This window comes from Mauremys reevesii, linkage group 1, assembly GCF_016161935.1.
Source record: "Mauremys reevesii isolate NIE-2019 linkage group 1, ASM1616193v1, whole genome shotgun sequence".
NCBI lineage: Eukaryota > Metazoa > Chordata > Testudines > Geoemydidae > Mauremys > Mauremys reevesii.
The window spans coordinates 289,050,491-289,074,205 of NC_052623.1; the positions used below are offsets into that span (position 1 = coordinate 289,050,491).

Below are 23,715 nucleotides of genomic sequence, written 5' to 3' on the forward strand. Positions count from 1 at the left end.
ATAAGAGAAATAGAGAATACAAATATATTACCAGTTTTACAAAGTTCTTTATTTGCAGCCACACATTAATGTTTTTAATTATAAGATAAACTCTCATCCTATTGTTTGCTATAGTGTCACATAAGTGTCATGTAGTGTTAAGCACATGATTATTTGCAGATTGCTGAATAGGAAATTTAGTCCATGTAATTAGAATTTTAAGTAAAGAATTCCTGGAATAACTCTCATTGTTAATGCATCCTGAATTGTTCTGGAAAGCTGTGACTAATCACTGGCTGTTCTTAGATTACATTTCAAGAATGTGCCACTTTTTGATCCTTTCCTTTCACAGCTAGTTATCTGCTTTTAACGACTGTCTCTTTTGATTTAAGTTTTCTTTCAATTCTCCTCGTCTGTTTTTTTTAAACATACTATACTTGCCTTTCTCTTGTTTTCACTCCTATTTCTTTATGATTCCTGCAGATTCAATCTTTGAGACATTTAAATGAGCGACTGCTGGCTGAGAATAGGGCCTTGACCAGAGTGGTTACAAAGCTCTCAGGGTCCTATAGGCAACTACGTTCTGTGGACTTGTAATTTCTTCTTTCTTCATTTTTCCTCCTTTGAGTAGCTTGGCAGGTGTTGAATTTTAGCTAGTGCTTTGGCAGCACTTTACTATTAATGCTTGTGTGTCCAAAGATTTACTTATTGCTTGATTACAGAAGTGTGGCTTATGCATGCTGTCCAGTTGTCCCAGCTACTGTTCCTTATTACAGACACATTGGTAGGATTTGATATTATCCTTACTAGCATCATATCTTCTCATTTTGCATTCAAAGACGAATCAGAGGACAGTTCAAGAAATAGGTCTGTCTTGGCTTGTACAGGATTTTTGATTGTAGTTTATTTATAGGTTATGTAAAGTTGTGGTGCCCCAAAATGCATGGCTATTCACACAGGACTTGAACTAGCATTGTTTCCTTTGTTTTGACTTTTGTACAAGATGCAGAGTTGGAAAATTGACCTCAAGATTTCCAATATATTAAAATTGACAGTAGAGATCTTCCTCTCTCCACTATAGTTAACTTTTATAAGACTGACCCAAATCAAAATTGTACTAGTGAATATCTGAGTAATGATTTCAGGATTATGGACTTGATTGTTTGCATCAGCTATTCTAGTTTTTACATTCCAGTATGTAGAGTTTTAGTATGCAAAAAAGTCATATTTTCTTCAAGAATATATTTGAATTTCAAGGCTTATTATGTATTTGTTCAAATACTTTGTTTAGTTCAGGTCTGGCTCAGTTGTGCTAATATTTTTTTTATCAAACTAGATTTAGAATAGTCTTGAAAATCTGTAACTGTAAACCAAAGGAAATCTGAGTGTTGATTTTTAGATTACACGTTATACCTGTGTGAAATCCAATTACAGGGGACATCTGTGAAAAATCCATTTGGTGGCTGCCTTTGAGAAAACAAAATTTGACCCATTCCCCTGCCCCTTCCCCACATGCCAAATCTTTCAGCCCACTAGCCCTTTGTCCTTGATAGAAAAATTGTGCACGGCTGAAGCTCTGAGCCCTGTGGATCTGGGCCAGATGAAAATATATTTAAAAATAGAATTTTTTTATGGCTTATGGCTTTCACACGATCCTCATTTTTACACACACACATTCTCTCTATCTGTCCCAAAGGAGAGACGTATGCATTTTTTTTTTGGTTCGGCCTACATGCCTCAAGCCTCAGACTTTTCCACTGGGGGGTTGGGGTAGGAGGCCACACATGCTCATGAGCACAGTCTGTTGAAACCTTTGTTTATGCAAAACTGTTAATCATTTGTGAGTTTGGTTTTGTAAAAATCTGGGTTTGGCTACTAAAAGACGTGCTTAGTGACTATGGAATGACATTTTGCATCAAGTACACCTATGCAAAATTACCCACAATAATATAACAAGACCTAAATAGTGCCCATTATGGTCTTGCTTATTTAAGAGACCACAGAAAGATGCTTTTGATTTTCAGGGAGAAGTAAGCTGGAATTGAAGCTTTACATATATAGTGAAGGGTTAACCAAAGGCTCAGCTACACTAGAGAATTTTGGCATTTACACCACCTGTTCAAGCACCTGAAATGGTAGTGAACCGTTTGGGGGCAGATCCTCAGCTGGTGTAACTTGTCAGAGCTTCATTACTTATGCCAGCTGAGGATCTGCCCCTTTGTATTGAAAGTGGTATGTGGACATGTCGCCAGAACTTCTAAATCCAGTAAGATTGCACTAGCTGCAAGCAAATGTTGTCAGTTGTTCTGCTTCGGCTGGTTCACGTTGAACCATTTTAGTATTCATATACATAAGGAGCACAAAGTTGCAGCTAATCTATTTCAGCTTGTCCTCCCAGATCAATCCCATAATACCTATATCTACTACTGCAGTGATACAGAACACTGGTGTTGTCACCTCCCCCGTTCAGTATTTGGCTGATATATTCTCTGCCCATTACTCCTTCCTGCCTTGAGTAGTAATGCACAAATAGCTTCATCAGAATAAAAACTATTAAGGACAGTTTTTGGCAACTGTGTAACTGCATACCAAATAGACTGTATTTAGATAAAGCCCTATGTTTGAACAGTGTTTTTTTTCATCTGGATGGAAATTCACTGGGGGCGGGGGGGAGAGCTAAAGCTCGTGTGTACTCACAGACATAACTGTAGCTCCCTCATTAAGGAGTGAGTTGGCACAGGACTGTGGAGCTGGAGGCACATCTCCCACACACCAGAGATTTGTACAGAAAATAAAAAAAAACCATTTGTGAAAAGAGACCAAGCTCCCCCCGCCCCATACACACATCAGTAACTCTCAGCTCTCTGTGGTACTTATCTCCTTCAGGTGCACTTCTGGTCAGCCTGCCATACCACACTCCCCGAAATTTGCCTTGAGGACTGACTAGTACGTTTGGGGACATGGCGGAATTGACTAAGCCTCGTAGATAGGTCAGAGAGACGTTCTCACTCCACACCTGAACTTGCATTTTTCTGCTCTCTAGATCCTAAAGAGAAAACTGTTTAGCTTCAAAACAAGAAGCAGGCAAACACAATACCATGTAAAACAAAATAAATTCTTTTTACAAATATACGAAGAATTAAGCCAAGTGTCTTACCTCCGCGAGCACAGACACTCAGAAGGCACTGAGGTTTCATAGGATTCTGGGTCTAGAAGCCCAGAGCAAACTGAGCAGCAGAAGAGGTAGGAGCGTGGTAGCCTTTGGCCATTTCATCTATATTTCACTATACACTGTTTCCCCAGATAGGACAGAAACACGGGAACAAACCATATTACGTGGTACAGAGATATGTCCATACACGTAATACATACACCACAGTAAACTAGAGATAATATTGCATTAAAAAAAGAGACATTAAGAGTTAACGTTGCAAAGTCAAGTGCTCAAAAAGCCCCTGCCTCATTCCATGAAGTTTTATCTTCTCCTTTGTACATTGTTCAGCCCCATGCCTGATTTAACACATACCATTCAAACCCTGATCTGAAGATAGAATTATTAATATCCTCGTGAGTGTTTCTATGGATCTCTGACCATAGCACGAGAGTGCTTCACAAACATTAATCACACCCCTGAGATGAGGGGGATTGTCCCCATTTTACAGCTGGGGAACTGAAGCTCAGAGAGATTAAGGGCAAAATAGTAAAGTGCCTGCTAATTTTGGGTGCCCAAGTGGAGACACACGGGGCTTGATTTTTTTCAAAGGCCATAGCATTTTATAGCTGTTTATATGATCGAAGCTCAGCTCCCATTGACTTCAGTTGCAGCTGTGTGTGCTGAGCACTTCTGCACATCACTCCCCAGGGTCAAAAATTAGGACACCCATAAAATGAGGAACACACAATTAGTGGCCATCTGTGAAAAGTCTGGTTTTAAAGTGCTTAGCTTCACACAGGAACGCTGTGGCAGAGGCAAGGATAGACTCTAATTCTCCAGGTGGCATTCAAGTTCCTTAATCATGATGAGACCATCTTTGCTCTTCCTGCAATGTCCTGCTGCACTCACCACGCACCTTCACTTTTCTGCAAATGAGACACCGTAACTCACTACACAACCGTGATTCATTCCCTGGGCAGGCCTGTCCTGTGCACTGAAGAGGCAGGAATTATGCGGGGGGGATGTGATCATGTAGTCAGTCTGTATCATAATACAGACACACTGGAGGCAGGGGAGAATTACATTGTGTGGGCAGCCTAACTTTTGAATGCTTGATTTTGCAGCCTTAGTGTTCTTTTAACATATGGGGTTGTTGTGTGTGCAATTTGCTAACTTTTTTTAAACAAACAAACCAAAAAAAATCATGTTGGAATTGTGTTGAATGGGTCGTCAGCAGGGTTTGGACATCTAGATCCAAAGCACAGAGCTCTGATGCTTGAGGTAGCTGTTAGCAGAAATAGGCTGTTATCTTTCATGTCGGGTGAGGAGACAGTTTCCCAAGAGTCTTCACAGATATTTTCTAACAGCAGGTGAATGTGGAGAGTAATTTCTGTAGGGGAGTGTTCTCTGTAGTGGTTATAGATCTTTGTGATCCTAGCCCATCCTCCCCCTCTGATCCTGTCCAACTGTCATCCCAGCTCCTGCCCCTCCCCCCCCGCCCCCCGTGCCTGTCCACCCTCCCTCCCCCATCGTTGGTTCCTAACTCTCTGTGCCTGTGCATTTCCCAGCCTTCCAGGGAACCTTAATTCTGGAATTTTCTAACTTTTGAATGTTTGATGTTGCAACCTTTAATGTTCTTTTAATGTAGTTTTCTTGGGTGTCTGTACACTCTGCTATTTGGGATGGGTGATCCAAAGCATAGGTTGAAGGTAGTGCTACAGGTAGACATGCTGAAGCATGTTATGTTGATCAGGCTGGGTATTACGGAAAGCTTGAACCAATGCAGGAACAAACAGTACTAGAAATGCTTAGCTTTAATATTAAATCTTGATGAAATAATGCAGACTGCTAGTGTAGATGGGCCTCTTGAATAGTAAGAATCAATCGATTACAAACATTGGTTGTGCACTTGTAAGTAATTAAAACCTTTAAAACAATTCAATCAACATTTACTTTGCACAAAAGCACCTAGAGCAGGATGAAGCCATTTTTTTCTGGCTACTGAATTTTACTGCATCCGGTGCTAGCAAAGGAGAATTTATATTCCAGCCTAATTGTTTCATGCCAGAAGGCCAAGTGCTCTAAACCACTTTATTACTGAAAGAACTAAAACAACTTCTGTGAATAAGGGTTCTGTTTCTGATGACTGCCTTGTCTAGTTTTGTTGTTTTATACCAGCAAAATAACCATTGTGCTTCCATTTTTTGATAGATGCTACCAGACTTGAAGGCAGACAACCAGAGGCTAAAAGATGAAAATGGGGCCTTGATCAGAGTTATAAGCAAACTTTCCAAATAAAAAGGTTTACTACAGCAGCAAAATGGTATTGCACATATCTAGCAACTCCAGTGGACCATGATGTGGCAGTCACTGGAAGCTTGGGAAGATTTCTTGGAGACTGTCATTTTCAGATATCCTGCCAAATGCCCTCTTACCTGTGTTCTTTTTATCAGGATCATTGTTTCATGTTAAAGTGCAGCTGCTGAGAAGATAAAATGACTGAGAAATCTTGTTTACAGCTACAGCATATAAGGAAAGTGTTCAAGGCCAGATATGCCTCAGATATTTAACCAGTAAGCCTTAGTTGTACATAAACACTTTTGCATCAACAAAAGCTTTCAGCTCTCACAGAAGACAGTTACTCATGTTGTGCCACAGTTCATAGTTTTTCTATACTCAGTTTTTTCTTTACATCTAAGTTTGGATTTGTGTTTTCCCTTTTAATTATTCTTGTACCAGTTTTTTTTCTTGTACAGTGTTTTCACAGCTTTATCATTTGCAGAGACCACACAACCCTTTAAAATACATCTTTGTGTTGCTAACTAGAGTTGTATTGTCCAACCACCTGGAACAGAGATGTTTGGTGGAACATTTGCTTTCACTGTTTGTGCAATATGCATTTATTTCCTATACAAGATGCTTTAAAGTCAGTTGAAACTAGAATTATTTTACAAGTCCTGTTTTCTGCCTTTATTGGTCACTTTAAAAAAAAAAGTTTGTAGTGAAACATGTTAGATCCTGTAATCTTCACATTCATTTTAGCAGGTACTGAGTGATGCTGTATATATAAATGTGTACTGTTTTGATTTTCAGACCACCACGTGGCATGCTTGAATATCTTCCCTATTGCAAATGTCTGTTAATGCAAATTAGGCTACTCCAGAATAGTGTGTTTAACAAAGTTCATTAATTTTTATGGTATAATGAATTTACACATTGTACATTCTACAGAGCCCTATCTTGACAAAAGGTTTGAACTATAAAATACTTTTATTACCTTGTTACTCCCATTTTTTCATTTGATAGTGTTCACCATAATAAAAGTTGCATAAATATAACTGCTTCACTACATTTCACATACCTGTATTTATCTGAGTGCTGTCCAAAACCGTTGTGCTAGCCAAAGTAAAGTTACTAAATCATTTGAAAAACCTAACCCATTACACTCACAATGTTTATATGCACTGTTATTGCCATGTGAAAAGGCATCTGAGTTGATACCACCATCATGTTCAGACCATTTTATACATTTCAGTGGCCTTTTTTTAAAAAAAAGTACTTAAGTGAAGATTGCTTTTGTTAGAAACAAACAGCTTTTATATTTTCACTAAACTATACAAGACGACATCTTATTGGCACATAGACTATTGCCTAATACCACTGAACAGTTCAGCCATTAAAATAAATTGTACATTGTAAAGCTTGTAGTAGCTATTGTATTCTCGGTTATTGTATACTATATTAAATGTGAATTTGTACCCCTTCATTTAAAAAGGTCATTGTGTTCTACTGCCTATTTCTTGGGGAGGGGTTTTGTTTTATTGGGGTGGGGAGGTTTTTTTGTGTGTTTTTTGTTTTATTTTTGTTTTGTTTTTGTTTTTTTTGGTAAGGGGAACATGTTCTTTCTGTTGATTGGTTTTTTGAAGATGTAAGGTTATGCTCTTACTACCAAGCTCAGGATTCTTGATTTTAAAGGTACAAGGATAGTTTTTGAGATATCTTGTTATAATTGATCTGTATGAAAGATGGGTCTGAATATAGGGAACCACCATTGTCTTACGCTAACATAAAAGGCAGAGAATTGATCAGTTTGAATGGATGCAACATGTTCAGTTCTGTTATGAGACACTTAAGGCATATTCTGGATTATATTTGGTAAAGTTTGAGTGCCTGTGAATGAGTAAATACGTGTTTCTAATATTTTAGTGTTTTATATTTAGGTTATTTATTCTTTATCTAAGAACCGAACGGCTACTGTGCTATATTGATTTTATTGGTAGTACTGAGCAGACCTTGTATCTGCATGAAACTAGTTGCAAAACCCACTCTTTTGGAAAAAATGTATTTTGACATATACAAATAAAATGAATAAAAACTATTTTAAATGTGTGAAAGTTTTACTGAGAATATTTTAAACCATGTTATGAGTTTGGTATTTAAATTATTCAGTGGGCATTTTTTCATTCATTGCTTTACTTGGATGCAAAGTTCAAGTGCTTTTCAAAGATTGTAATCAAATTGTGATTATTTGCACATCATTGTACATGCACATATGTAAATGCACCAGTAAAAATGCCATATTTATGCAATCTGTAACAACTTGGACAAATGTTTATATATTTTACATAAACCTGTCTGTATGCAGAACTTAATTGAGAACCAGTTTTTTGTGCTATTACCACAGTAAAATACAACCCTGAATCTATTAGAGCAGCTGATGAATGTAATTGATTATTCTGTAGCACCAATTCATTTCCCCATAAACATTTTGCTAACTCAACTTTACTGTAGATAGACAAACGGCCAAAGCTGAACTTTAAACCAAACACCACATCCCAACCTGCAAATGACAGAACTTAAAACATAATTCTGCTTTGGAGGTCTGCTTGCTCATTTGGCGATACTGGAATGGGAAAAGCACTTCATTGCTGCTTGTGCCTGACTGACTAAACTTACCTATAGATTTTGACGGTGCAGCGGGTGACATGGAGGAGAAAGGAATTCAAAACAGTAATTTGTATTTTCCATGGACGTGTTCCAGGGTGGGGGGAGAGCTGTGCCAGAGTTAATAGTGAACATGCATGGAAACAGCTGGTGCTTGAGATTTAAAGCAGCACAGGAGTAGGATAGCACATACAATCCACGGCACTAATTCATGTGACTATAACACCCAGCAAGGATGGAACCAGAGTCTTAGAAGGAGTGACCATGCATGAGGATATAGACTAGATAAATAACACACAATAGGAGGGAGTTGAGAGGCCAGGAGGGAGGTCTGTGCATGTAAGAGACTGTCAGTTTCTTGGTTCAATCCCTGACTCTGGCATTTGGCTAGAGAGCTAGAGGACTGCAAATTGGAACTCTTGGATTCTAGTTTCCCCAATCCCCACTGCACACACACCATGCAGCCTTCTGCCACTTCCTCCCCGTACCCAGAAAAGACTGAAGTTAGTTTTCAGTTAACCACCATTCGTTTTCCCTTCTGTCTTTGCGCACCCTTCTCTTCTGTTTCCAGTTCTTTCACCTACATCAAATAAAAAAATCATCCACTCCTATCTACATTGACATGGTCTGAGCTGGCATACTTCCCTGCAAAACTCTGCTTTGTGCTCCAGAGTGTAAAGCCAGATTTGTTCTATCCACATTGCAGACCTACTGGGTCTTCATATTACCTATTCCACCTCATTGTGCAGCAGCTGCTTTTTAAAGAAAAGGAACACTAATGTGTTTGGATTAAAGCAAAACAAATGTACTCTTATTTGGAGACAAGGCGTAAGCATTTATTTGTTTTCAGTTTATAAATTGGAAAAGTATTTTGGTCAAATCACCACTTTAAACATGGGGAGGGAGATCAATTGACCCCTCCATTCACATGTCTGTGAACAGAGGATACTGACCTTCGGGTATGTCTACCTTTCAAGCTGGAGATGTAAATTCTAGCTTGAGACATACTGTGCTGTGCTCCCTCTGGTTGAGATAGTGTGCTAAAAAGAGTGTAGGTGCAGGAGGGGCTAGTTGCCCTGCATATGATCCTGTCTGAGACCCACAGGTATGTACTTGTCAGGAAGCCCTTGATCCACCCCAGCTACTCTCTGCTTTTAGCATGCTAGCTCCATCGGGGCTAGCAAGGGTGTCTCCCCTCAAGCAGGAATTCCAACTGTAGATCCACTGATCCCACATCTCCCTTTAGGTGTAAGGAAGGAGAGTGCTAACTGCGTGGGCTCTTCCTTTTTACTTTGCTCCTACAGAAGTCTTCTGCATGTCTACTACAGAAATCTGGCTCCACCAAATGGGAGAGCTGCTGTCTCTATCATAGCCTTGATCAAGAGGCTTTCATTCAATAGAGCAGACACTACTTAATTTCCAACAGGGTTAGCATAATCATACATAGGAAATCTCCATGGTGTTGTGAGAGGAATGAAATGGCAGGGAGCAGCTGTCACACCATCTTAGAAGTTGAGAATCTTGATAGAGAGGGTTCTGCCAGTGTCCTCAGATCTGTCTGGCCAGTCTGCTAAACCCCTATGCCTGTTCTGTATAGGGAGAGGCAGCAAACCCATCCATCAGAACTAGAACCAGCTCAAACGTGGAGTTCCTTGCCCCGTATTGTGTGTCCCTGGCCTAAGGTTAGTAATGGCATACGTTTTATCTTGTTGATTTTGTCATACTTAGCTGACACTTTGCTCTGAGGAAGGATGAGGTTATTCACTTCTGAATGAAAAGCGGGGGGCACTTTAAAAGGTACCTACATTTTTACTGGATTGAATAATTTCCCTCTCTTTCAGTTGGGGCTTCCACATATTTGACTTCATGATGCAGCATGAAGATAGTAAACTTGGTTCTTTTATGACCTGTTTATCCACTTGCAAAATCGGAAGTTGTGCAACAATTTTAATTTCAAATTGCATCTCTTTGAAGTTAAGCTTATACACGTAGGAAAGGCAGCTTTTCTGTTGCACCAAACTATAAAGATGCAATTCACTGTTGGACTAGATGTAAGTACCCAGCCAATACAAAACTGAGTGTGTGTATTATGGAATGTTACATATATGGCTGGGACTCCACTAAATAGAGGGGGGGAAATAAGAACACAAGGCCTGCAACTGCCTTTTTGGGGTTTCTTCTCATCAGTACATAATACCTCTTGAGAGACATGAATGTTACTTCCAGAACATCTAGCAATGCTTCCTTTGTGTGTGGCTTAAGAAAAAGCCCTTCTTCAGTTCTAAGTTAAATTATACTGAAATGCTATAAAACTTTTCTATAATTTTTATAACTCAAAGTTAGTAGAATACTCCTATTTTTTTAAAAATCCTATAAGAATTATCTTCTTGTTTTAAAAAAACTAAATAAAATGAACTTCTGTAGAACTCATAGTTACATCTGACATTTATTGGACATTTTCATATGAGAATACCTGGACTACTTTTGGGGGGACAGGGATGACATTCACCTATTTTATGTAGGTTTTTTTTAAGGGGGGGAGGGTGCTCACATATACTGAATTTTAACATCTAGTTTGAGAGCGATTCTGTTCACCTTAAGCCAAAAACCACAGATAGCAAGGGAAAGTATTATTGTTAAGTACTAGAATTGGCCAGGAAACAGATTTTTTTGTTCGATAATAGTGTTTTTGGAAGAAAATTTTTTCCATATCTGAACAAGGCCAAAAACTCAATTTTCCCTGGAACTTAAATCCTGCAATATTTCATTTTAAAACACCAAAACTCGCTCCTGTGGTTCTTTTGTATTTGCTAACTGGCCAGTCTGATCAGTTTCATAGCTGTAATTCAGTAGTGAGCAGTCCTGAAACTGATCAGCATTGTGTCAATTTCAGTCAGCAGCTTCTTGGCCTTTCAGTGTTGTTGGTTTCTGGGCAGCCCCACCATGCTGCCTGCTTTAGAGTCAGGGACCCTAGAGCTACCTGACCCCACAACTGCCAAAGTCTCAGGGGCGCTAGCTCCCAGGCTGTGGAAGTCAGGCAGCCCATGGAGCCAACTGGCATGAGAGTCTGGAAGGCCTGGAGTCCCCAACTCCAGGGCAGCTGAAGAGCCAGATTGTCAAATTGATAGGAAACCAGCTGGGTTTCAAAATCTTCTAATGTTCTGTTGGAAGATTCATCAAAATCTACATGTTTCCACAAAACATCTTGGTTTTGACGAATGGGCACTTTCTAATGCAAAAATGTTTTGCTGGAAAATTTCCAGTCAGCTTTATTAAGCAGGTGTCTTTCGCATTTGTCTTGCTTGCCTGAGCAGTAGCTGGTATTTGGTAGCAAATAGCTGCAGCTGTATCCTGCTCAAAATTAGACTGATTTCTGTTTTAGTTTAGAGTAGTCATGTACAGCAGCCTCAAAGGTGCATACATAATAGGATTTAAAAACATTCCTAATGAATCACTTACACACACACACAACTGCTGCCATGCTGATTAAATCATCTACTATTCTTGCTTATGTCAGCACCTCCCCTTTTTGCTGCTATTACAGATTACATATTTGCCATATCTAATCTTCAGAAAAAAAGAGGAAACTATGATTTGAGGGTTGTTTCTTTTTTAAGTGCGGTCACCTGTTGGATTTCTAAAATTTCTATCTATGGATAATTATAGCAGGGACCAGAGCCTCACATTCCAACTTTGTAATTATTTCAATCCTCCTTACTTAGTTGGCCCTTACACTTTTGTCTTCCTAGCTTAGTGAAGCTTATCAAGAATAGTTAGGCAAGGCAGCACAATCCATCTCCCAAAGCATTGCTTCCCTGTGTTAAATGCCAGCGAGCCCAGGCCAACACAAACTTGCACTGTTTGTTTTTGCTAAAAAAATAATTAATTTGAAAAACCACCCTGGAAACACAGTGAGAAAGGGGTGAGGAGGCAGAAGAGAAGCAGTTTCTTTCCTGGGAAGCCAAGTGTCAAACTATTTCTCACTTAGTCTTAAATACACTTTATTCTGTACTTAAAATATCCTGCAGTCATAACTGGACAATAGCTGTGCCTGCTTATTCCTTCAGATATTAAATAACTCTGCAAAATAAGTGTTTAATAGAAAAAAGCACCTTCTCCATAATATTTAGTAAACAAACTTTGGACATCGAACAGGTGACAGCACTTCAAACAAACCCTAAACCAAGAGGTCTCAAACTGAAGGTTGTGACCCCTCAGGGGGTTGTGAGGTTATTAGAAGGGGGGTCACCAGCTGTCAGCCTCCACCCCTAAATACTGCTGCTCCTCCAGCATTTATTATAATGTTTTTGAAGAGTGTTTTTACTTTATAAGGGGGGTCGCACTCAGAGGCTTGCTGTGTGAAAGGGGTCAGCAATGCAAAAGTTTGAGAACTGCTCCCCTAAACCAGCAGTTCTTTCCTCATCTAAAGGATACACACTTTCCATGTCTAATCAGTAATAGGAGAAAAATGGGGAACTCTAGGTCCCCTGAAAATTAAAAGATCACTCACCTATATTTTATGAAATTAGAAATCAGTCAGCTCAATTCTATAACACAAATAACCTTTATAACTAGAGCAACAACATCCAGGTTCTCTCATCCTGCCTCGAAGTCCCTGTTCTCTCCTTACCTCACTCTCCCCATAAAGCTGGGACTTTGCTCACCACGCTAAAGGCCAGTAAATTTGTTCTATTCTGAATTGAGGAAGGGAATGTATCTGAGTGTCAAGCATCCTACATGCAGAATGCTTCTCCTAAGCCAAGCTTAAGTGCCTTGCTGATTCCAACTGCAACAGCATAGCATAGGTTGGAGAAGCAGACTTTTGGACCAACAGGTTCCAGATCATTAAAGCTTGAACAAAACCCCTTTGTTTCTACCAGGAAACCAAGAGGCAGTCACTGTGAATTATGGAGCCCTGGTGATGTGATTTCAGTAAGATATCTTGGTGGCCTGCTACATTCTGTACCAGCCTTAGTGTCTTATGGTACTATAATTAAAATCTATTATCGCGTGCATTACAGTAGCCTCATCTTAGAGTGAAAAAGGGCGTGGATGATGTCTGTGGAAATGGACTGAGAAGGCTTTAGTTTTCTGTCCACAATTAGATTGGCAAAGGATTTTTATAATTGAAATCAACATTACTGACTAATCGAAGTCTGAATCTCACACCCAAGCATTGTCTGCCTATGTATCACATGGAGCTTCAGCTAGTCAAAAATGGTAATTTACCCTGCAACATAGGAGTATTTTCTAACTTTCTTTGAAAATTTGATCTTTAATAGCCTCTGAACATCTGTTTTGAAGATCCGTGACTCTACAACTGGGCTCCTTGGTAAGATTAAAGTCTCTCCACTTTTCTAATCTCAGAGATGATTAATTTCTGATTGCCAACATATCATGCAGCTGAGACAGAATTTGAAATGCACAAAGCAGTGAAGTTCATTGTTTGGTTCCTTCTTGGCTGACAAGTCTATTCATTAATTTAAGCAAGGGGCTTTTTTCTGACCGCTATTTGACTTTACCTTCCCATTTCTTGGAAGAATGAGTGGATGGTATAAATTTCTTAACTCAGGAATGGACCTATCAATCAGACAAAAGCAAGAAAGGGACCGACCCTCAAGTCTGATAATCAAAATAACCCACCCCTCGTCCTCCTCCAACTTGGACCCCGCACTTTAAAAATGCTGATGGGATGACTTCTGCACATCTGTATTAAGTTTAGCCAATTGTAGACCTTTCCTCTAAGCCAGTCATTCCTCTCTCCATCATTAGTAATCAGACACCCATATTTTAGTCTATGGCTAGTAAAAATGGGCCAGCAGCTGAGCACTGAGTGCTGGCGGTGATTAGCCCGCAGTACGGCAGTAGAACTATTATGGAGGGTTATCCTACCTATTTGGATGTGTTTGTTTACTTTGTCATGGGAGTTGAAGAGTCTTTTTGATGCTCCCACCAGTGACACAAAAGTGCGAGTACCAACCTCAGGGCAAACTGGTAAAACACTCACGGCACAAACCTCAAACTGGTCATGAGTTTTAAACCTAGATTTCACCAACCAACTCCTCAGACCCATTAACAGCCTTAAACAAAGTCAAAGACATTCCCCTTGGATACACTCACCTGGTGACAACACGAACCAGGGTATCTCTGTGATAAATGTCCCTTAACACCAAGAATCACAGCAATATTCAGATTACTCCTAGTCCCAAAGGACCAGTTACTTACCACAGGTCAATGGACTGAGAAGGCTGTAGTTTTCTGGCCACAATTAGATTGGAGAAGGATTTTTATAATTGAAATCAACATTACTGACTAATCGAAGTCTGAATCTCACACCCAAGCATTGTTTGCCTATGTATCACATGGAGCTTCAGCTAGTCAAAAATGGTAACTTACCCTGCTGCAACCACCGTGTGTAGGTCACAAATAAAGAATCATTGTCTTTGTAAGATTAATATTTTATTAAACAGCAATACACAGATTAACATTTCTTACAAGAGACATGACACTGCGTAGCACTCTGAAATGAGGATCTCACAGCTGTATGTAAGTCCAGCTGTCATTATGGAAAATGTCCCCAGGCCTGGAGTGCAAAGGGTACTGCGGTGGGCTGGGAACATACAACGAATGTTTGGGGGGAGTTTGGGGAGGACATGGAACACCGCTCTATATGGGCTGCAGGGAGAGTCAAGCACACATGTGTTCCGACTGGGACCTGAACATCTCTGGTCCTCCATGAGCTTTATCATCTGTTCCTGCCCTTCTATTATCTGCTCCTGCCCCTGTCTCCTCTCCTGGATATCCATTTCTAGTTTTTCATTTACTGTCACTCTCCATGCTCTGTGCTCGCTATAAGCCTGCTCAGACGATTGCAGCACATCTTGAAATATGTCCTCCGCCAGCGTGTAGGAACTGGCCCTCAAGGGCACATCTGAAGAAGCAAAAGTAACAATACACAGAATCAGTATTGTGCATGCACTCAGTCTTGAATCATAAAAGTTGCATACACCGCTTTCTCACTTTCCCTTGGCAAGCACGCAGCATGGCCAGAGCACTGAACATGGTGAGTTTGGCCGGGGGGGAGGAGGTGCAAGATGGGACAAAGGGTCTGGGTGGTTTCAGAAGGGGATCAGTACAAGCGCTTACAGACACTATTCTGAATACTGGCACTGTTTTCCACAGATGAGGGGTGATCGAAGCTGAAATTACACTGCTGAGGGTAACCAAAGAGGCAAGGATGCATCTCCTGCTTGCGGGCAGCTTCAGACAGGATCCATATGCTGCTCACCTGTGTGCTGCTTTGGTTCCTGCAGAAGTAGTTGCTGATTAGCATGGCAAAGTTTCCTACAAGAGGAGAAAAAACAAACCAGCTCTGCCAAGGAATCTTTGGCAGAGTATTGCAGGAAAGTTTCCTAGAGGTCTTTATGGAGAATTCCCAGGAGATCTTGATGTGCATTAACAAACTTTTCTGTAAGGCCCCCACTGCACAGCTGCACAGGGGAATGCGAAGCAGTTGCAAATAGTACCTAGTGTTGTTAATTTCAATCCCTTCTCCCAAGTGCACCATGTAACAAAATAAAGGGCACCTCTACCTCATGTAACCGTGCAGTATCAAAGCAAAATGAATATTTACCGGAGCTTCCCTCTCCTGCTTCAGGTGCACCAGAGCCAGGCTGGCTAGACCCCTCCAGAATCAAAAAGAGGTTCTGGCTTGCCACGCCACTGGATGAGCCTGTCCCAAACCCTCCTCCAGCTTGACCTCCTTATCCACCCCTTCGTCCTCAGGGTTAACTCCAGTGGCGGCTGCCTCCAGTCCTCCAGAAGTATCCAAGGGGCTCTGGGCGGTGGCGGTGGGCTCGCCAGTGAGCACGGCACGCAACTCCATGTAAAAGCGGCATGTTTTCAGTGCCACACCAGAGTGACTGTTGGCCTCTCTTGATTTCTGGTACACCTGCCTCGGCAACTTTATCTTAGCATGGCACTGCTGCGTGTCCCTTTCGTGCCCCTTCTCATCTATACCATGAGCAATCTGCTCATAGGTGTCAAAGTTCCTACTGCTGGATCAGAGCTGCAACTGCACAGCCTCCTCTCCCAACAAACCCAGCAACTCCAGTGTACTCCAGGCAGGAGCACATAAAGCTCTACCTCATGTATGGCTGACTTGAGAATACCCAAGGCTGAGTTTTATGGTCAGCTAAATCAAGGTACCCATTCTCATGGTGGCCAGTGCAAACAGTATAGACACACTGAAGTCATACTTGAAAGCATGTCTGGTTGACCCTCGCAATTGGGAAGCAACAATCCATGACAGAGAAAGATGGTGGCAGATTTGTCATGTTGCTGTTAACTGCTTTGAAGCAAGGGGCATTAACATTTTATGTGAAAAACATGAACAGTGCAAAGCAAGGATACAACAGCCTGCAATGGTCATGGACAATCTTGTCTGTCCCACATGTAACCGTGCCTGCAGTTCTCCCATTGGTCTAACATCACAGATATGTGTTCACCTATAGCATTCACAGGTGCCAACTTTTTTTTCCTCCAGTGGGTACTCCACCCCTGCCCCAAAGTCCCACCCTAACTCCACCCCTCCCTGCCCTATTGGACCCCTCCCCAAATCCCCGCCCCAGCCCTGCCTCCTCCCCCAAGCACACTGTGTTCCCCCTCCTCCCTCACTTGCCGCGTGAAACAACTGTTTTGTGGTGCAAGTGCTGGGAGGGAGGAGGGAGAAGCAGGACGCAGTGGCATGCTCAGGGGAGGAGGCGGAGGTGAGCTGGAGTGTGGGGGGGCAGGGAGCTGCCGGTGGGTGCAGAGCACCCACCAATTTTTCCCCATGGGTGCTCCAGCCCCGGAGCACCCATGGAGTCGGCGCCTATGATAGCATTTGCTGAATCCTTGTACGTCCACACCAATGTGAGACTCCATCATCATTCTATGTAAGCAAATGTTTTAGTTGCCACATGTAGTTGACTCCAAATAGGAGAGGAAGATGTGCACAAGACAGCTTCTATTAAGATGTGATCTGCATACTGAAGAAGTTTGAGAAAACCCTGGTGCAAACTTTTAATATGTTTTCTGCATTTTAAAACAAAATTTGGATATTGATTAGATTTACTGCTTTGTTACCAAAGATGATTACAAGAGGGGAAAAATAAAGTTGCTCATGTGGATTCAGTTATAGCATGAATGTTTAATGCTATAATATTACTTTACTAATACTAACAGACAATCACATTGGGAGTAGTTTTGTGAACCTTCCAGATTAAGCATCAACATGGTTGAAAGGATTTCTTACGTATTATAATGTGAGCCAGTAGGTGGCGCAAGAAAGCTGTTTCAGTCCTGCCCACAGTATATCCCAGTGAATGATAGGATGAACCACCACCCTTCTGAACAAAATCTGATCTAGAAAGTTATGCACAAAGTCTATGAGTTCCATGTAGTATTTGCCTGGAAGGATGGTGTGGTTCCTATAGCTTTTTTTTTTACGAGTATGTAGTATTTGCTCAAGAAAAATCTGCCTTGATGAATGTTAAACAAATTCTGAAATGAGAGCTGAAGTGTTTTGATCTGAATAGAAATCTAAAGTTAATTCACACACAAAAACATGCCGAGCCAGAGCCAATTTTATCAGGAACCCATTAAAGGGGCCTGCAGACTCAGAAGATTGAAATGGGACACCAAGTTTTTCACATCTGGGTTGCCAATTGAAATCCAGTAAAGGTCATTACTGACAGAAAGTTGTTACCCAAGGATGACTACTTATCAGTCTGTGGGAAAGGAGATTGTGAGCTCAATTTGGTTCCTGCTGGACAAGTTGCAACTTCATAATCAGCACTGAAATGTCAGGCTATGCACTGAGTGGACCTAGGTCGGGGTGGGCAAACTATCCGGCCCGCCTGCCATTTTAATCTGGCCCTCGAGCTCACACTGGGGAGCCGGTTCTGGGGCTTGCCCTGTGCCAGTGCTCCAGCTGGGCAGCAGGATTGGGGGTCACTTCACGTGGCTCCCGGAAGCAGTGCCATGTCCCCTCTCCAGCTCCTTCGCATACGGGCAGCCAGGGGGCTCTGCTCCATATGCTGACCCTGCCCCAACTGCCACCACCAGCTCCAATTGGCCAGAAACCAACACGCAGCAGAGCTGCCTGGCCATGCCTCCACTTAGGAACTGGAGTGGGGACATGCCGCTGCTTCCGGGAGCTGCTTGAGATAAGCACCGCCTGGAGCCTGTGCCCCTGAGCCACCCCAAAGCCCTCATTCCCAGCTCCACCCCAGAGCCTGCACCCGCAGCCAGAGCCCTCACCTCCCCGCACCCCAGCCCGGAGCCCCCTCCCACACCATGAAGTCCTCATTTCTGGCCCCACTCTGGAGCCCACACCCACTCCCGCACCCCAACCCCAATTTCCTGAGCATTCATGGCCCGCCATACAATTTCTATACCCAGATGTGGCCCTCAGGCCAAAAAGTGTGCCCACCCCAACCTAGATCCTAAACTATTCTCACTCCCCTAGAGGCTCCCAGATCAGGGACAGTGTGGGAAGCCAGAAAGAACTTCAGACTCTAAGGCCTGGTCTACACTAGGACTTTAATTCGAATTTAGCAGCGTTAATTCGAATTAACCATGCACCCGTCCACACCACGAAGCTATTTAATCCGACATAGAGAGCTCTTTAGTTCGACTTCTGTACTCCTCCCCGACGAGGGGAGTGGCACTAAATTCGACATGGCTATGTCGAATTAGGCTAGGTGTGGATGCAAATCGACCTTAGTAGCTCCGGGAGCTATCCCACAGTGCACCACTCTGTTGACGCTCTGGACAGCAGTCCAAGCTTGGATGCTCTGACCAGCCACACAGGAAATGACCCGGGAAAATTTGAATTCCTTTTCCTGTCTGGCCAGTTCGAATCTCATTTCCTGTGTGGACGTTGTGGCGATCTTAGCAGCACTGGCAACGATGCAGAGCTCTCCAGCAGAGGAGTCCAGAGAATCTCAGAGTAGAAAGAGGGCCCCAGCCTGGACTAACCAGGAAGTTTTGGATCTCATTGCTGTGTGGGGCGATGAGTCTGTGCTTTCGGAGCTGCGCTCCAACAAACGTAATGCCAAGACCTACAAGAAGGTCTCCAAAGCCATGGCACTCAGAGGATACATCCGGGATACAACGCAGTGCCGCGTGAAAGTCAAGGAGCTGAGACAAGGCTACCAAAAAATTAAAGTGGCAAATGGACGCTCCGGAGCTCAGCCCCAGACATGCCGCTTCTACGAGGCACTGCATGCCATTCTCGGTGGGTCTGCCACCACTGCCCCACCAGTGTCCGTGGACTCTGAGGATGGGATAGTGTCGACGGCCAGTTCCTCGGCGATGTTCGCAGACGGGGAAGATGAGGAAGGAGATGAGGAGGGGTGGGCAGTCGACAGCGCTTACAACGCTGATTTTCCAGACAGCCAGGATCTCTTCATCACCCTCACTGAGATCCCCTACCAACCCTCCCCAGCCGTTACCACGGACCCTGAATCAGGGGAAGGATCAGTCTGTAAGTGCTTTAAACATGTTAACATTTATTTTTAATGGAGCAGGAATAGTTACTAGTTGAAAAGAAGGTCAATATATATGGGGATAGAACTGAAATCCTCTTGGGAGATCTCCGAGAAGCTCTCCTGGAGGTAATCGAAAAGCCTCTGCATGAGGTTCCTGGGGAGAGCTGCCTTATTGGGTGCTCCGAAGTAGCACACTTTTCCGCGCCACGCTTTCATCTGGTACTCCGGGACCATTGCCTCAACGAGCATGGCAGCATAGGCCCCTGGTTTGTGCTTGCTTTCACGCAGCATGCACTCTCTATCTCTTTCTGTGACCCTCCTCAGGGTGATCTCGCTCGGAAACTCCTGCATTTAATTAGAGTAATTTGTTTACTATTAGTATTGGGAGTGCTTCACTGTTCCTTTGCATAACAAGAAGCGTCACTTTACAGCCACGTGGTGGAGGCTGCAGAGTGGCAGCATACAGGGATCTTTCCCAGGGAACAGACGCGAGGCGGTGGAACAGGGGCAGAGTTTATGCTTTCAGGATTGCCTGCAGCAAGAGGACAGTGGTATACATTCACTTTTAAGCAGCCAAAAGTCTTTGGCTTACCATGCCTGGCTGCTCCACAGATTCTGCTGTCCTACCCCGCTTGTCTGATCTGCAGTGCAATCCCCCAGGCAATGAAAGCGAATACCGAAAATTCAAACTTTCCCTGAGTGACTGCGCATGAGAGAGGTGCTGTGCATGGTCTTGTTCACAGAGACTGACTAGACTATGTTTCTTCTTTGCAAAAATGTATCTTTGGAAAGGAATTCACTCCCTTTTTCCCATCACACAGCTGCAACTGTATCCCGACCTGCTCCAGCATGCCCCTCACAGAGGCTGGCGCAGATTAGGCGGCGCAAGAAAAAGACACGAGACGAGATATTCGCAGAACTTATGGGCTGCTCCCGAGCCGAGGCGGCCCAGCAGAGCCAGTGGAGGGAGAACCTCTCTCAGCAGCAGCGCTCACACAGCGAACGGGAGGACAGGTGGCGTCAAGAGGACCAGCAGGCGACTCAAACGCTGCTTGGACTAATGAGGGAGCAAACGGACACGCTCCGGCGCCTTGTGGATGTTCTGCAGGACCGCAGGCAGGAGGACAGAGCCCCCCTGCAGTGTATCTGCAACCGCCCTCCCCCGCCACAAAGTCCCATACCCCCCTCACCCAAAGTAACAAGAAAGAGGGGCACCAGGGGCCGTGAAAACTGTCACTCCACCCCTGCAGAGTGCTCAATTCCCAAAAAGCTCTCATTCCCTAAATTTTGAGAAGTCCTTCTCTTCCTGACTCACCCAAGCCCCAATCCCAGTTTCATCCCCTCACTGTCTAGTTGATTATTAAAAATAGTTTGCTGTTCATTACTGTTTCTGTCATTTTTCTTTACAGAAGACTTTGTGTGAAGGGTGGGGAGGGGTTTGGTAATTGCATAGGACAGTCACCATTACCAGGGTACAGACACTGGGGCAGGATCTACAGCAGGTCACACACACAGTGCAGTCACTAGGCACCCTGGTCAGTCTGGGAGGTGTTTTTCATGTTCTGTGCATAGGCGGCAGGTGCCCGGCTCCAGCTATATATCTCTCCCCCGGCCCTGCCTGGATCGGGCCCTGGCCCCCACAGGTCTCCCCCTGCCCCGCTGCGCTGCGTCCCTGCCTGACAGTAGAGCGGCTCCCTGCAGAAATGCTGTCTGCTGCCCCAGGGTCCTAGCGCCTGCCATACACAAATGGCAAGGCAGGCTGCCCTTACCCTGCCCTTCCACCATAGCCCTGAGCCTCTCCAATGCCCCAAACCCCTTCCTACGCCCCCACCCCCAGCCCAGAGCCTGCACCCCTCACCCCTTCCTGCACACCCACCTGTAACCGTCCTCCCCCCAGTCCTTCCCCACCACAAGGCCACAGAGCCCCCGCACACAGAGTCCCGAAAAGGAGGGATGGCAGGCTCTGTTGAAACAACCAGTCCAGCAGTGCAGACCGCTCAAGGGGCAGGAGCCTGTCATTCCTCGAGTGTAGAAGCGGTCTGTACATCACTGCACACCCTACCCACCACAGTCTGCGTCCCTGTTTCAATCCTTTAACGCGAATTCATTAGTAAAGAAAACATTGTTAATTAACAATATTCCATTAACTTTATTTTTAAACGTGTGTTGGAAGGGGGGATACGTGGTGAACGGGGTATGTAACCGCAAAAGAAAGTCAACAGTAACTGAAACAGGGGCATGTTCAGCTTCTCTGTAAAGAAACTGAACAGTCACAGGTTACCCCGCTCCCTGAGGAACCTAGCTTTCAAAGCCTCTCGGATGCGCAGCGCTTCCCGCTGGGCTCTTCTAATTGCACGGGTGTCTCGCTGAGCGTAATCAGCAGCCAGGCGATTTGCCTCAACCTCCCATCCCGCCATAAAGGTCTCCCCCTTGCTCTCACAGAGATTGTGGAGCACACAGCAAGCTGCAATAACAATGGGGATATTGGTTTCGCTGAGATCCGAGCGAATCAGTAAGCTCCTCCATCTCCCCTTGAGACGTCCAAAAGCACACTCCACCCCCATTCTGCACTTGCTCAGCCGGTAGTTGAAGAGCTCCTTGTCACTGTCCAAGGCGCCTGTATAGGGTTTCATGAGCCAGGGCATTAGCGGGTAGGCTGGGTCCCTGAGGATCACTGTAGGCATCTGCACATCCCCAACAGTTATTTTGTGGTCCGGGAAGAAACTACCTTCCTGCAGGCGTCTAAACAGACCAGAGTTCCTGAACACACACGCATCATGAACCTTGCCCGGCCACCCGACGTTGATGTTGGTAAAACGTCCCCTATGGTCCACCAGTGCTTGCAGCACCATTGAAAAGTAGCCCTTTCTGTTAATATACTGGCTGGCCTGGTGGGCCGGTCCCAGGATAGGGATGTGAGTCCCATCTATAGCCCCACCGCAGTTTGGGAATCCCATCGCGGCGAAGCCATCTATGATGACCTGGACGTTTCCCAGGGCCACTACCTTTGAGAGCAGGAGCACGATTGCATGGGCTACTTGCATCACAGCAAGCTCCACGGTAGATTTGCCCACACCAAAGTGGTTTGTTACTGACCGGTAGCTGTCTGGCGTGGCAAGTTTCCAGAGGGCTATGGCCACTCGCTTCTGCACAGTCAGGGCTGCTCGCATCCTTGTGTCCTTGCGCTTCAGGGCAGGGGACAGCAACTCACACAGTTCAAGGAAAGTTCCCTTACGCATCCTAAAGTTTCGCAGCCACTGTGATTCATCCCAGACCTGCAGCACTATGCGGTCCCACCAGTCCGTGCTTGTTTCCCGGGCCCAGAACGCCGTCCCATAGCATGAACATGACCCATTGCCACCATGATCTCCACGGCGCGGCGTACCGTGCTTTCTGAGAGGTCTGTGCCACTCTGTGACTTCATGTCCTCACCGCGCTGCCAGAGCCTCCTCGACCGATTTCTCAGCATCTGACTGTTGAAGAGGTGTACAATAAGGTGCGAGGAGTTGACAACGGCCATAAGTGCAGTGATGATCACAGCGGGCTCCATGATCGCAGTGGAGTGCTGTGGCGTCCGCGCTGTCACTAACAGGAAAAGTGCGCGAACTGATTTCCCGCCAGCGGGAGTGACGGTTCAATGATGACAGTTACCCAAAAGCACCCTCGACACATTTTTTCCCCCAGCAGGCATTGGGGGCTCTACCCAGCATTCCAACGGGCAGCGGGGACTGCGGGAACTGTGGGATAGCTGCCCACAGTGCACCGCTTCCAAAGTCGCCGCTTGCCCCGTTAGTGTGGACTCACAAAGTCGAATTAGTGTCCTTAGTGTGGACACACAAATTCGACTTTGTAAGGTCGATTCCACAAATTCGACTTAAGTTGAATCGAACTACTCTTGTAGTGTAGACATACCCTAAGGCTGACCAGCCAGCTATTTATTTCAGCACTGAATCTGGCTGAAATATTAAAAAAAAAAACATTATTAATCCCATCACCCTAAAACGTCACTTTAACAGCACAGCATGTTAGGGTCACTGTGTAAACTAGAGGGCTGCACTCTGTTGCTTCTGTAGGCCAAGCACATTTCTTTTTCGAGTGATTGCT

General features: G+C 44.1%; 2 protein-coding genes across 6 annotated transcripts in view; one reads left to right on the plus strand and one right to left on the minus strand.

The window, feature by feature from the left end:
• Window positions 1-7,780, plus strand: part of PPP1R12A (protein phosphatase 1 regulatory subunit 12A) — a 213,420-nt gene extending 205,640 nt beyond the window's left edge. For all 5 annotated transcript variants that reach the window (XM_039497659.1, XM_039497673.1, XM_039497687.1 and 2 more), the window contains one exon: window positions 5,345-7,780. In XM_039497659.1, the coding sequence (XP_039353593.1) occupies window positions 5,345-5,431 (87 nt within the window). In that variant the 3' untranslated portion in view covers window positions 5,432-7,780. The remainder of the gene's footprint in view (window positions 1-5,344) is intronic.
• A 6,788-nt stretch (window positions 7,781-14,568) lies between these two features.
• Window positions 14,569-23,715, minus strand: part of LOC120374838 — a 29,665-nt gene continuing 20,518 nt past the window's right edge. Inside the window, exons 4-5 of the mRNA XM_039495207.1 lie at window positions 15,224-15,421; window positions 14,569-15,008 (exon numbers count right to left, since the gene is read on the minus strand). Of these exons, the coding sequence (XP_039351141.1) occupies window positions 14,569-15,008; window positions 15,224-15,421 (638 nt within the window). The remainder of the gene's footprint in view (window positions 15,009-15,223; window positions 15,422-23,715) is intronic.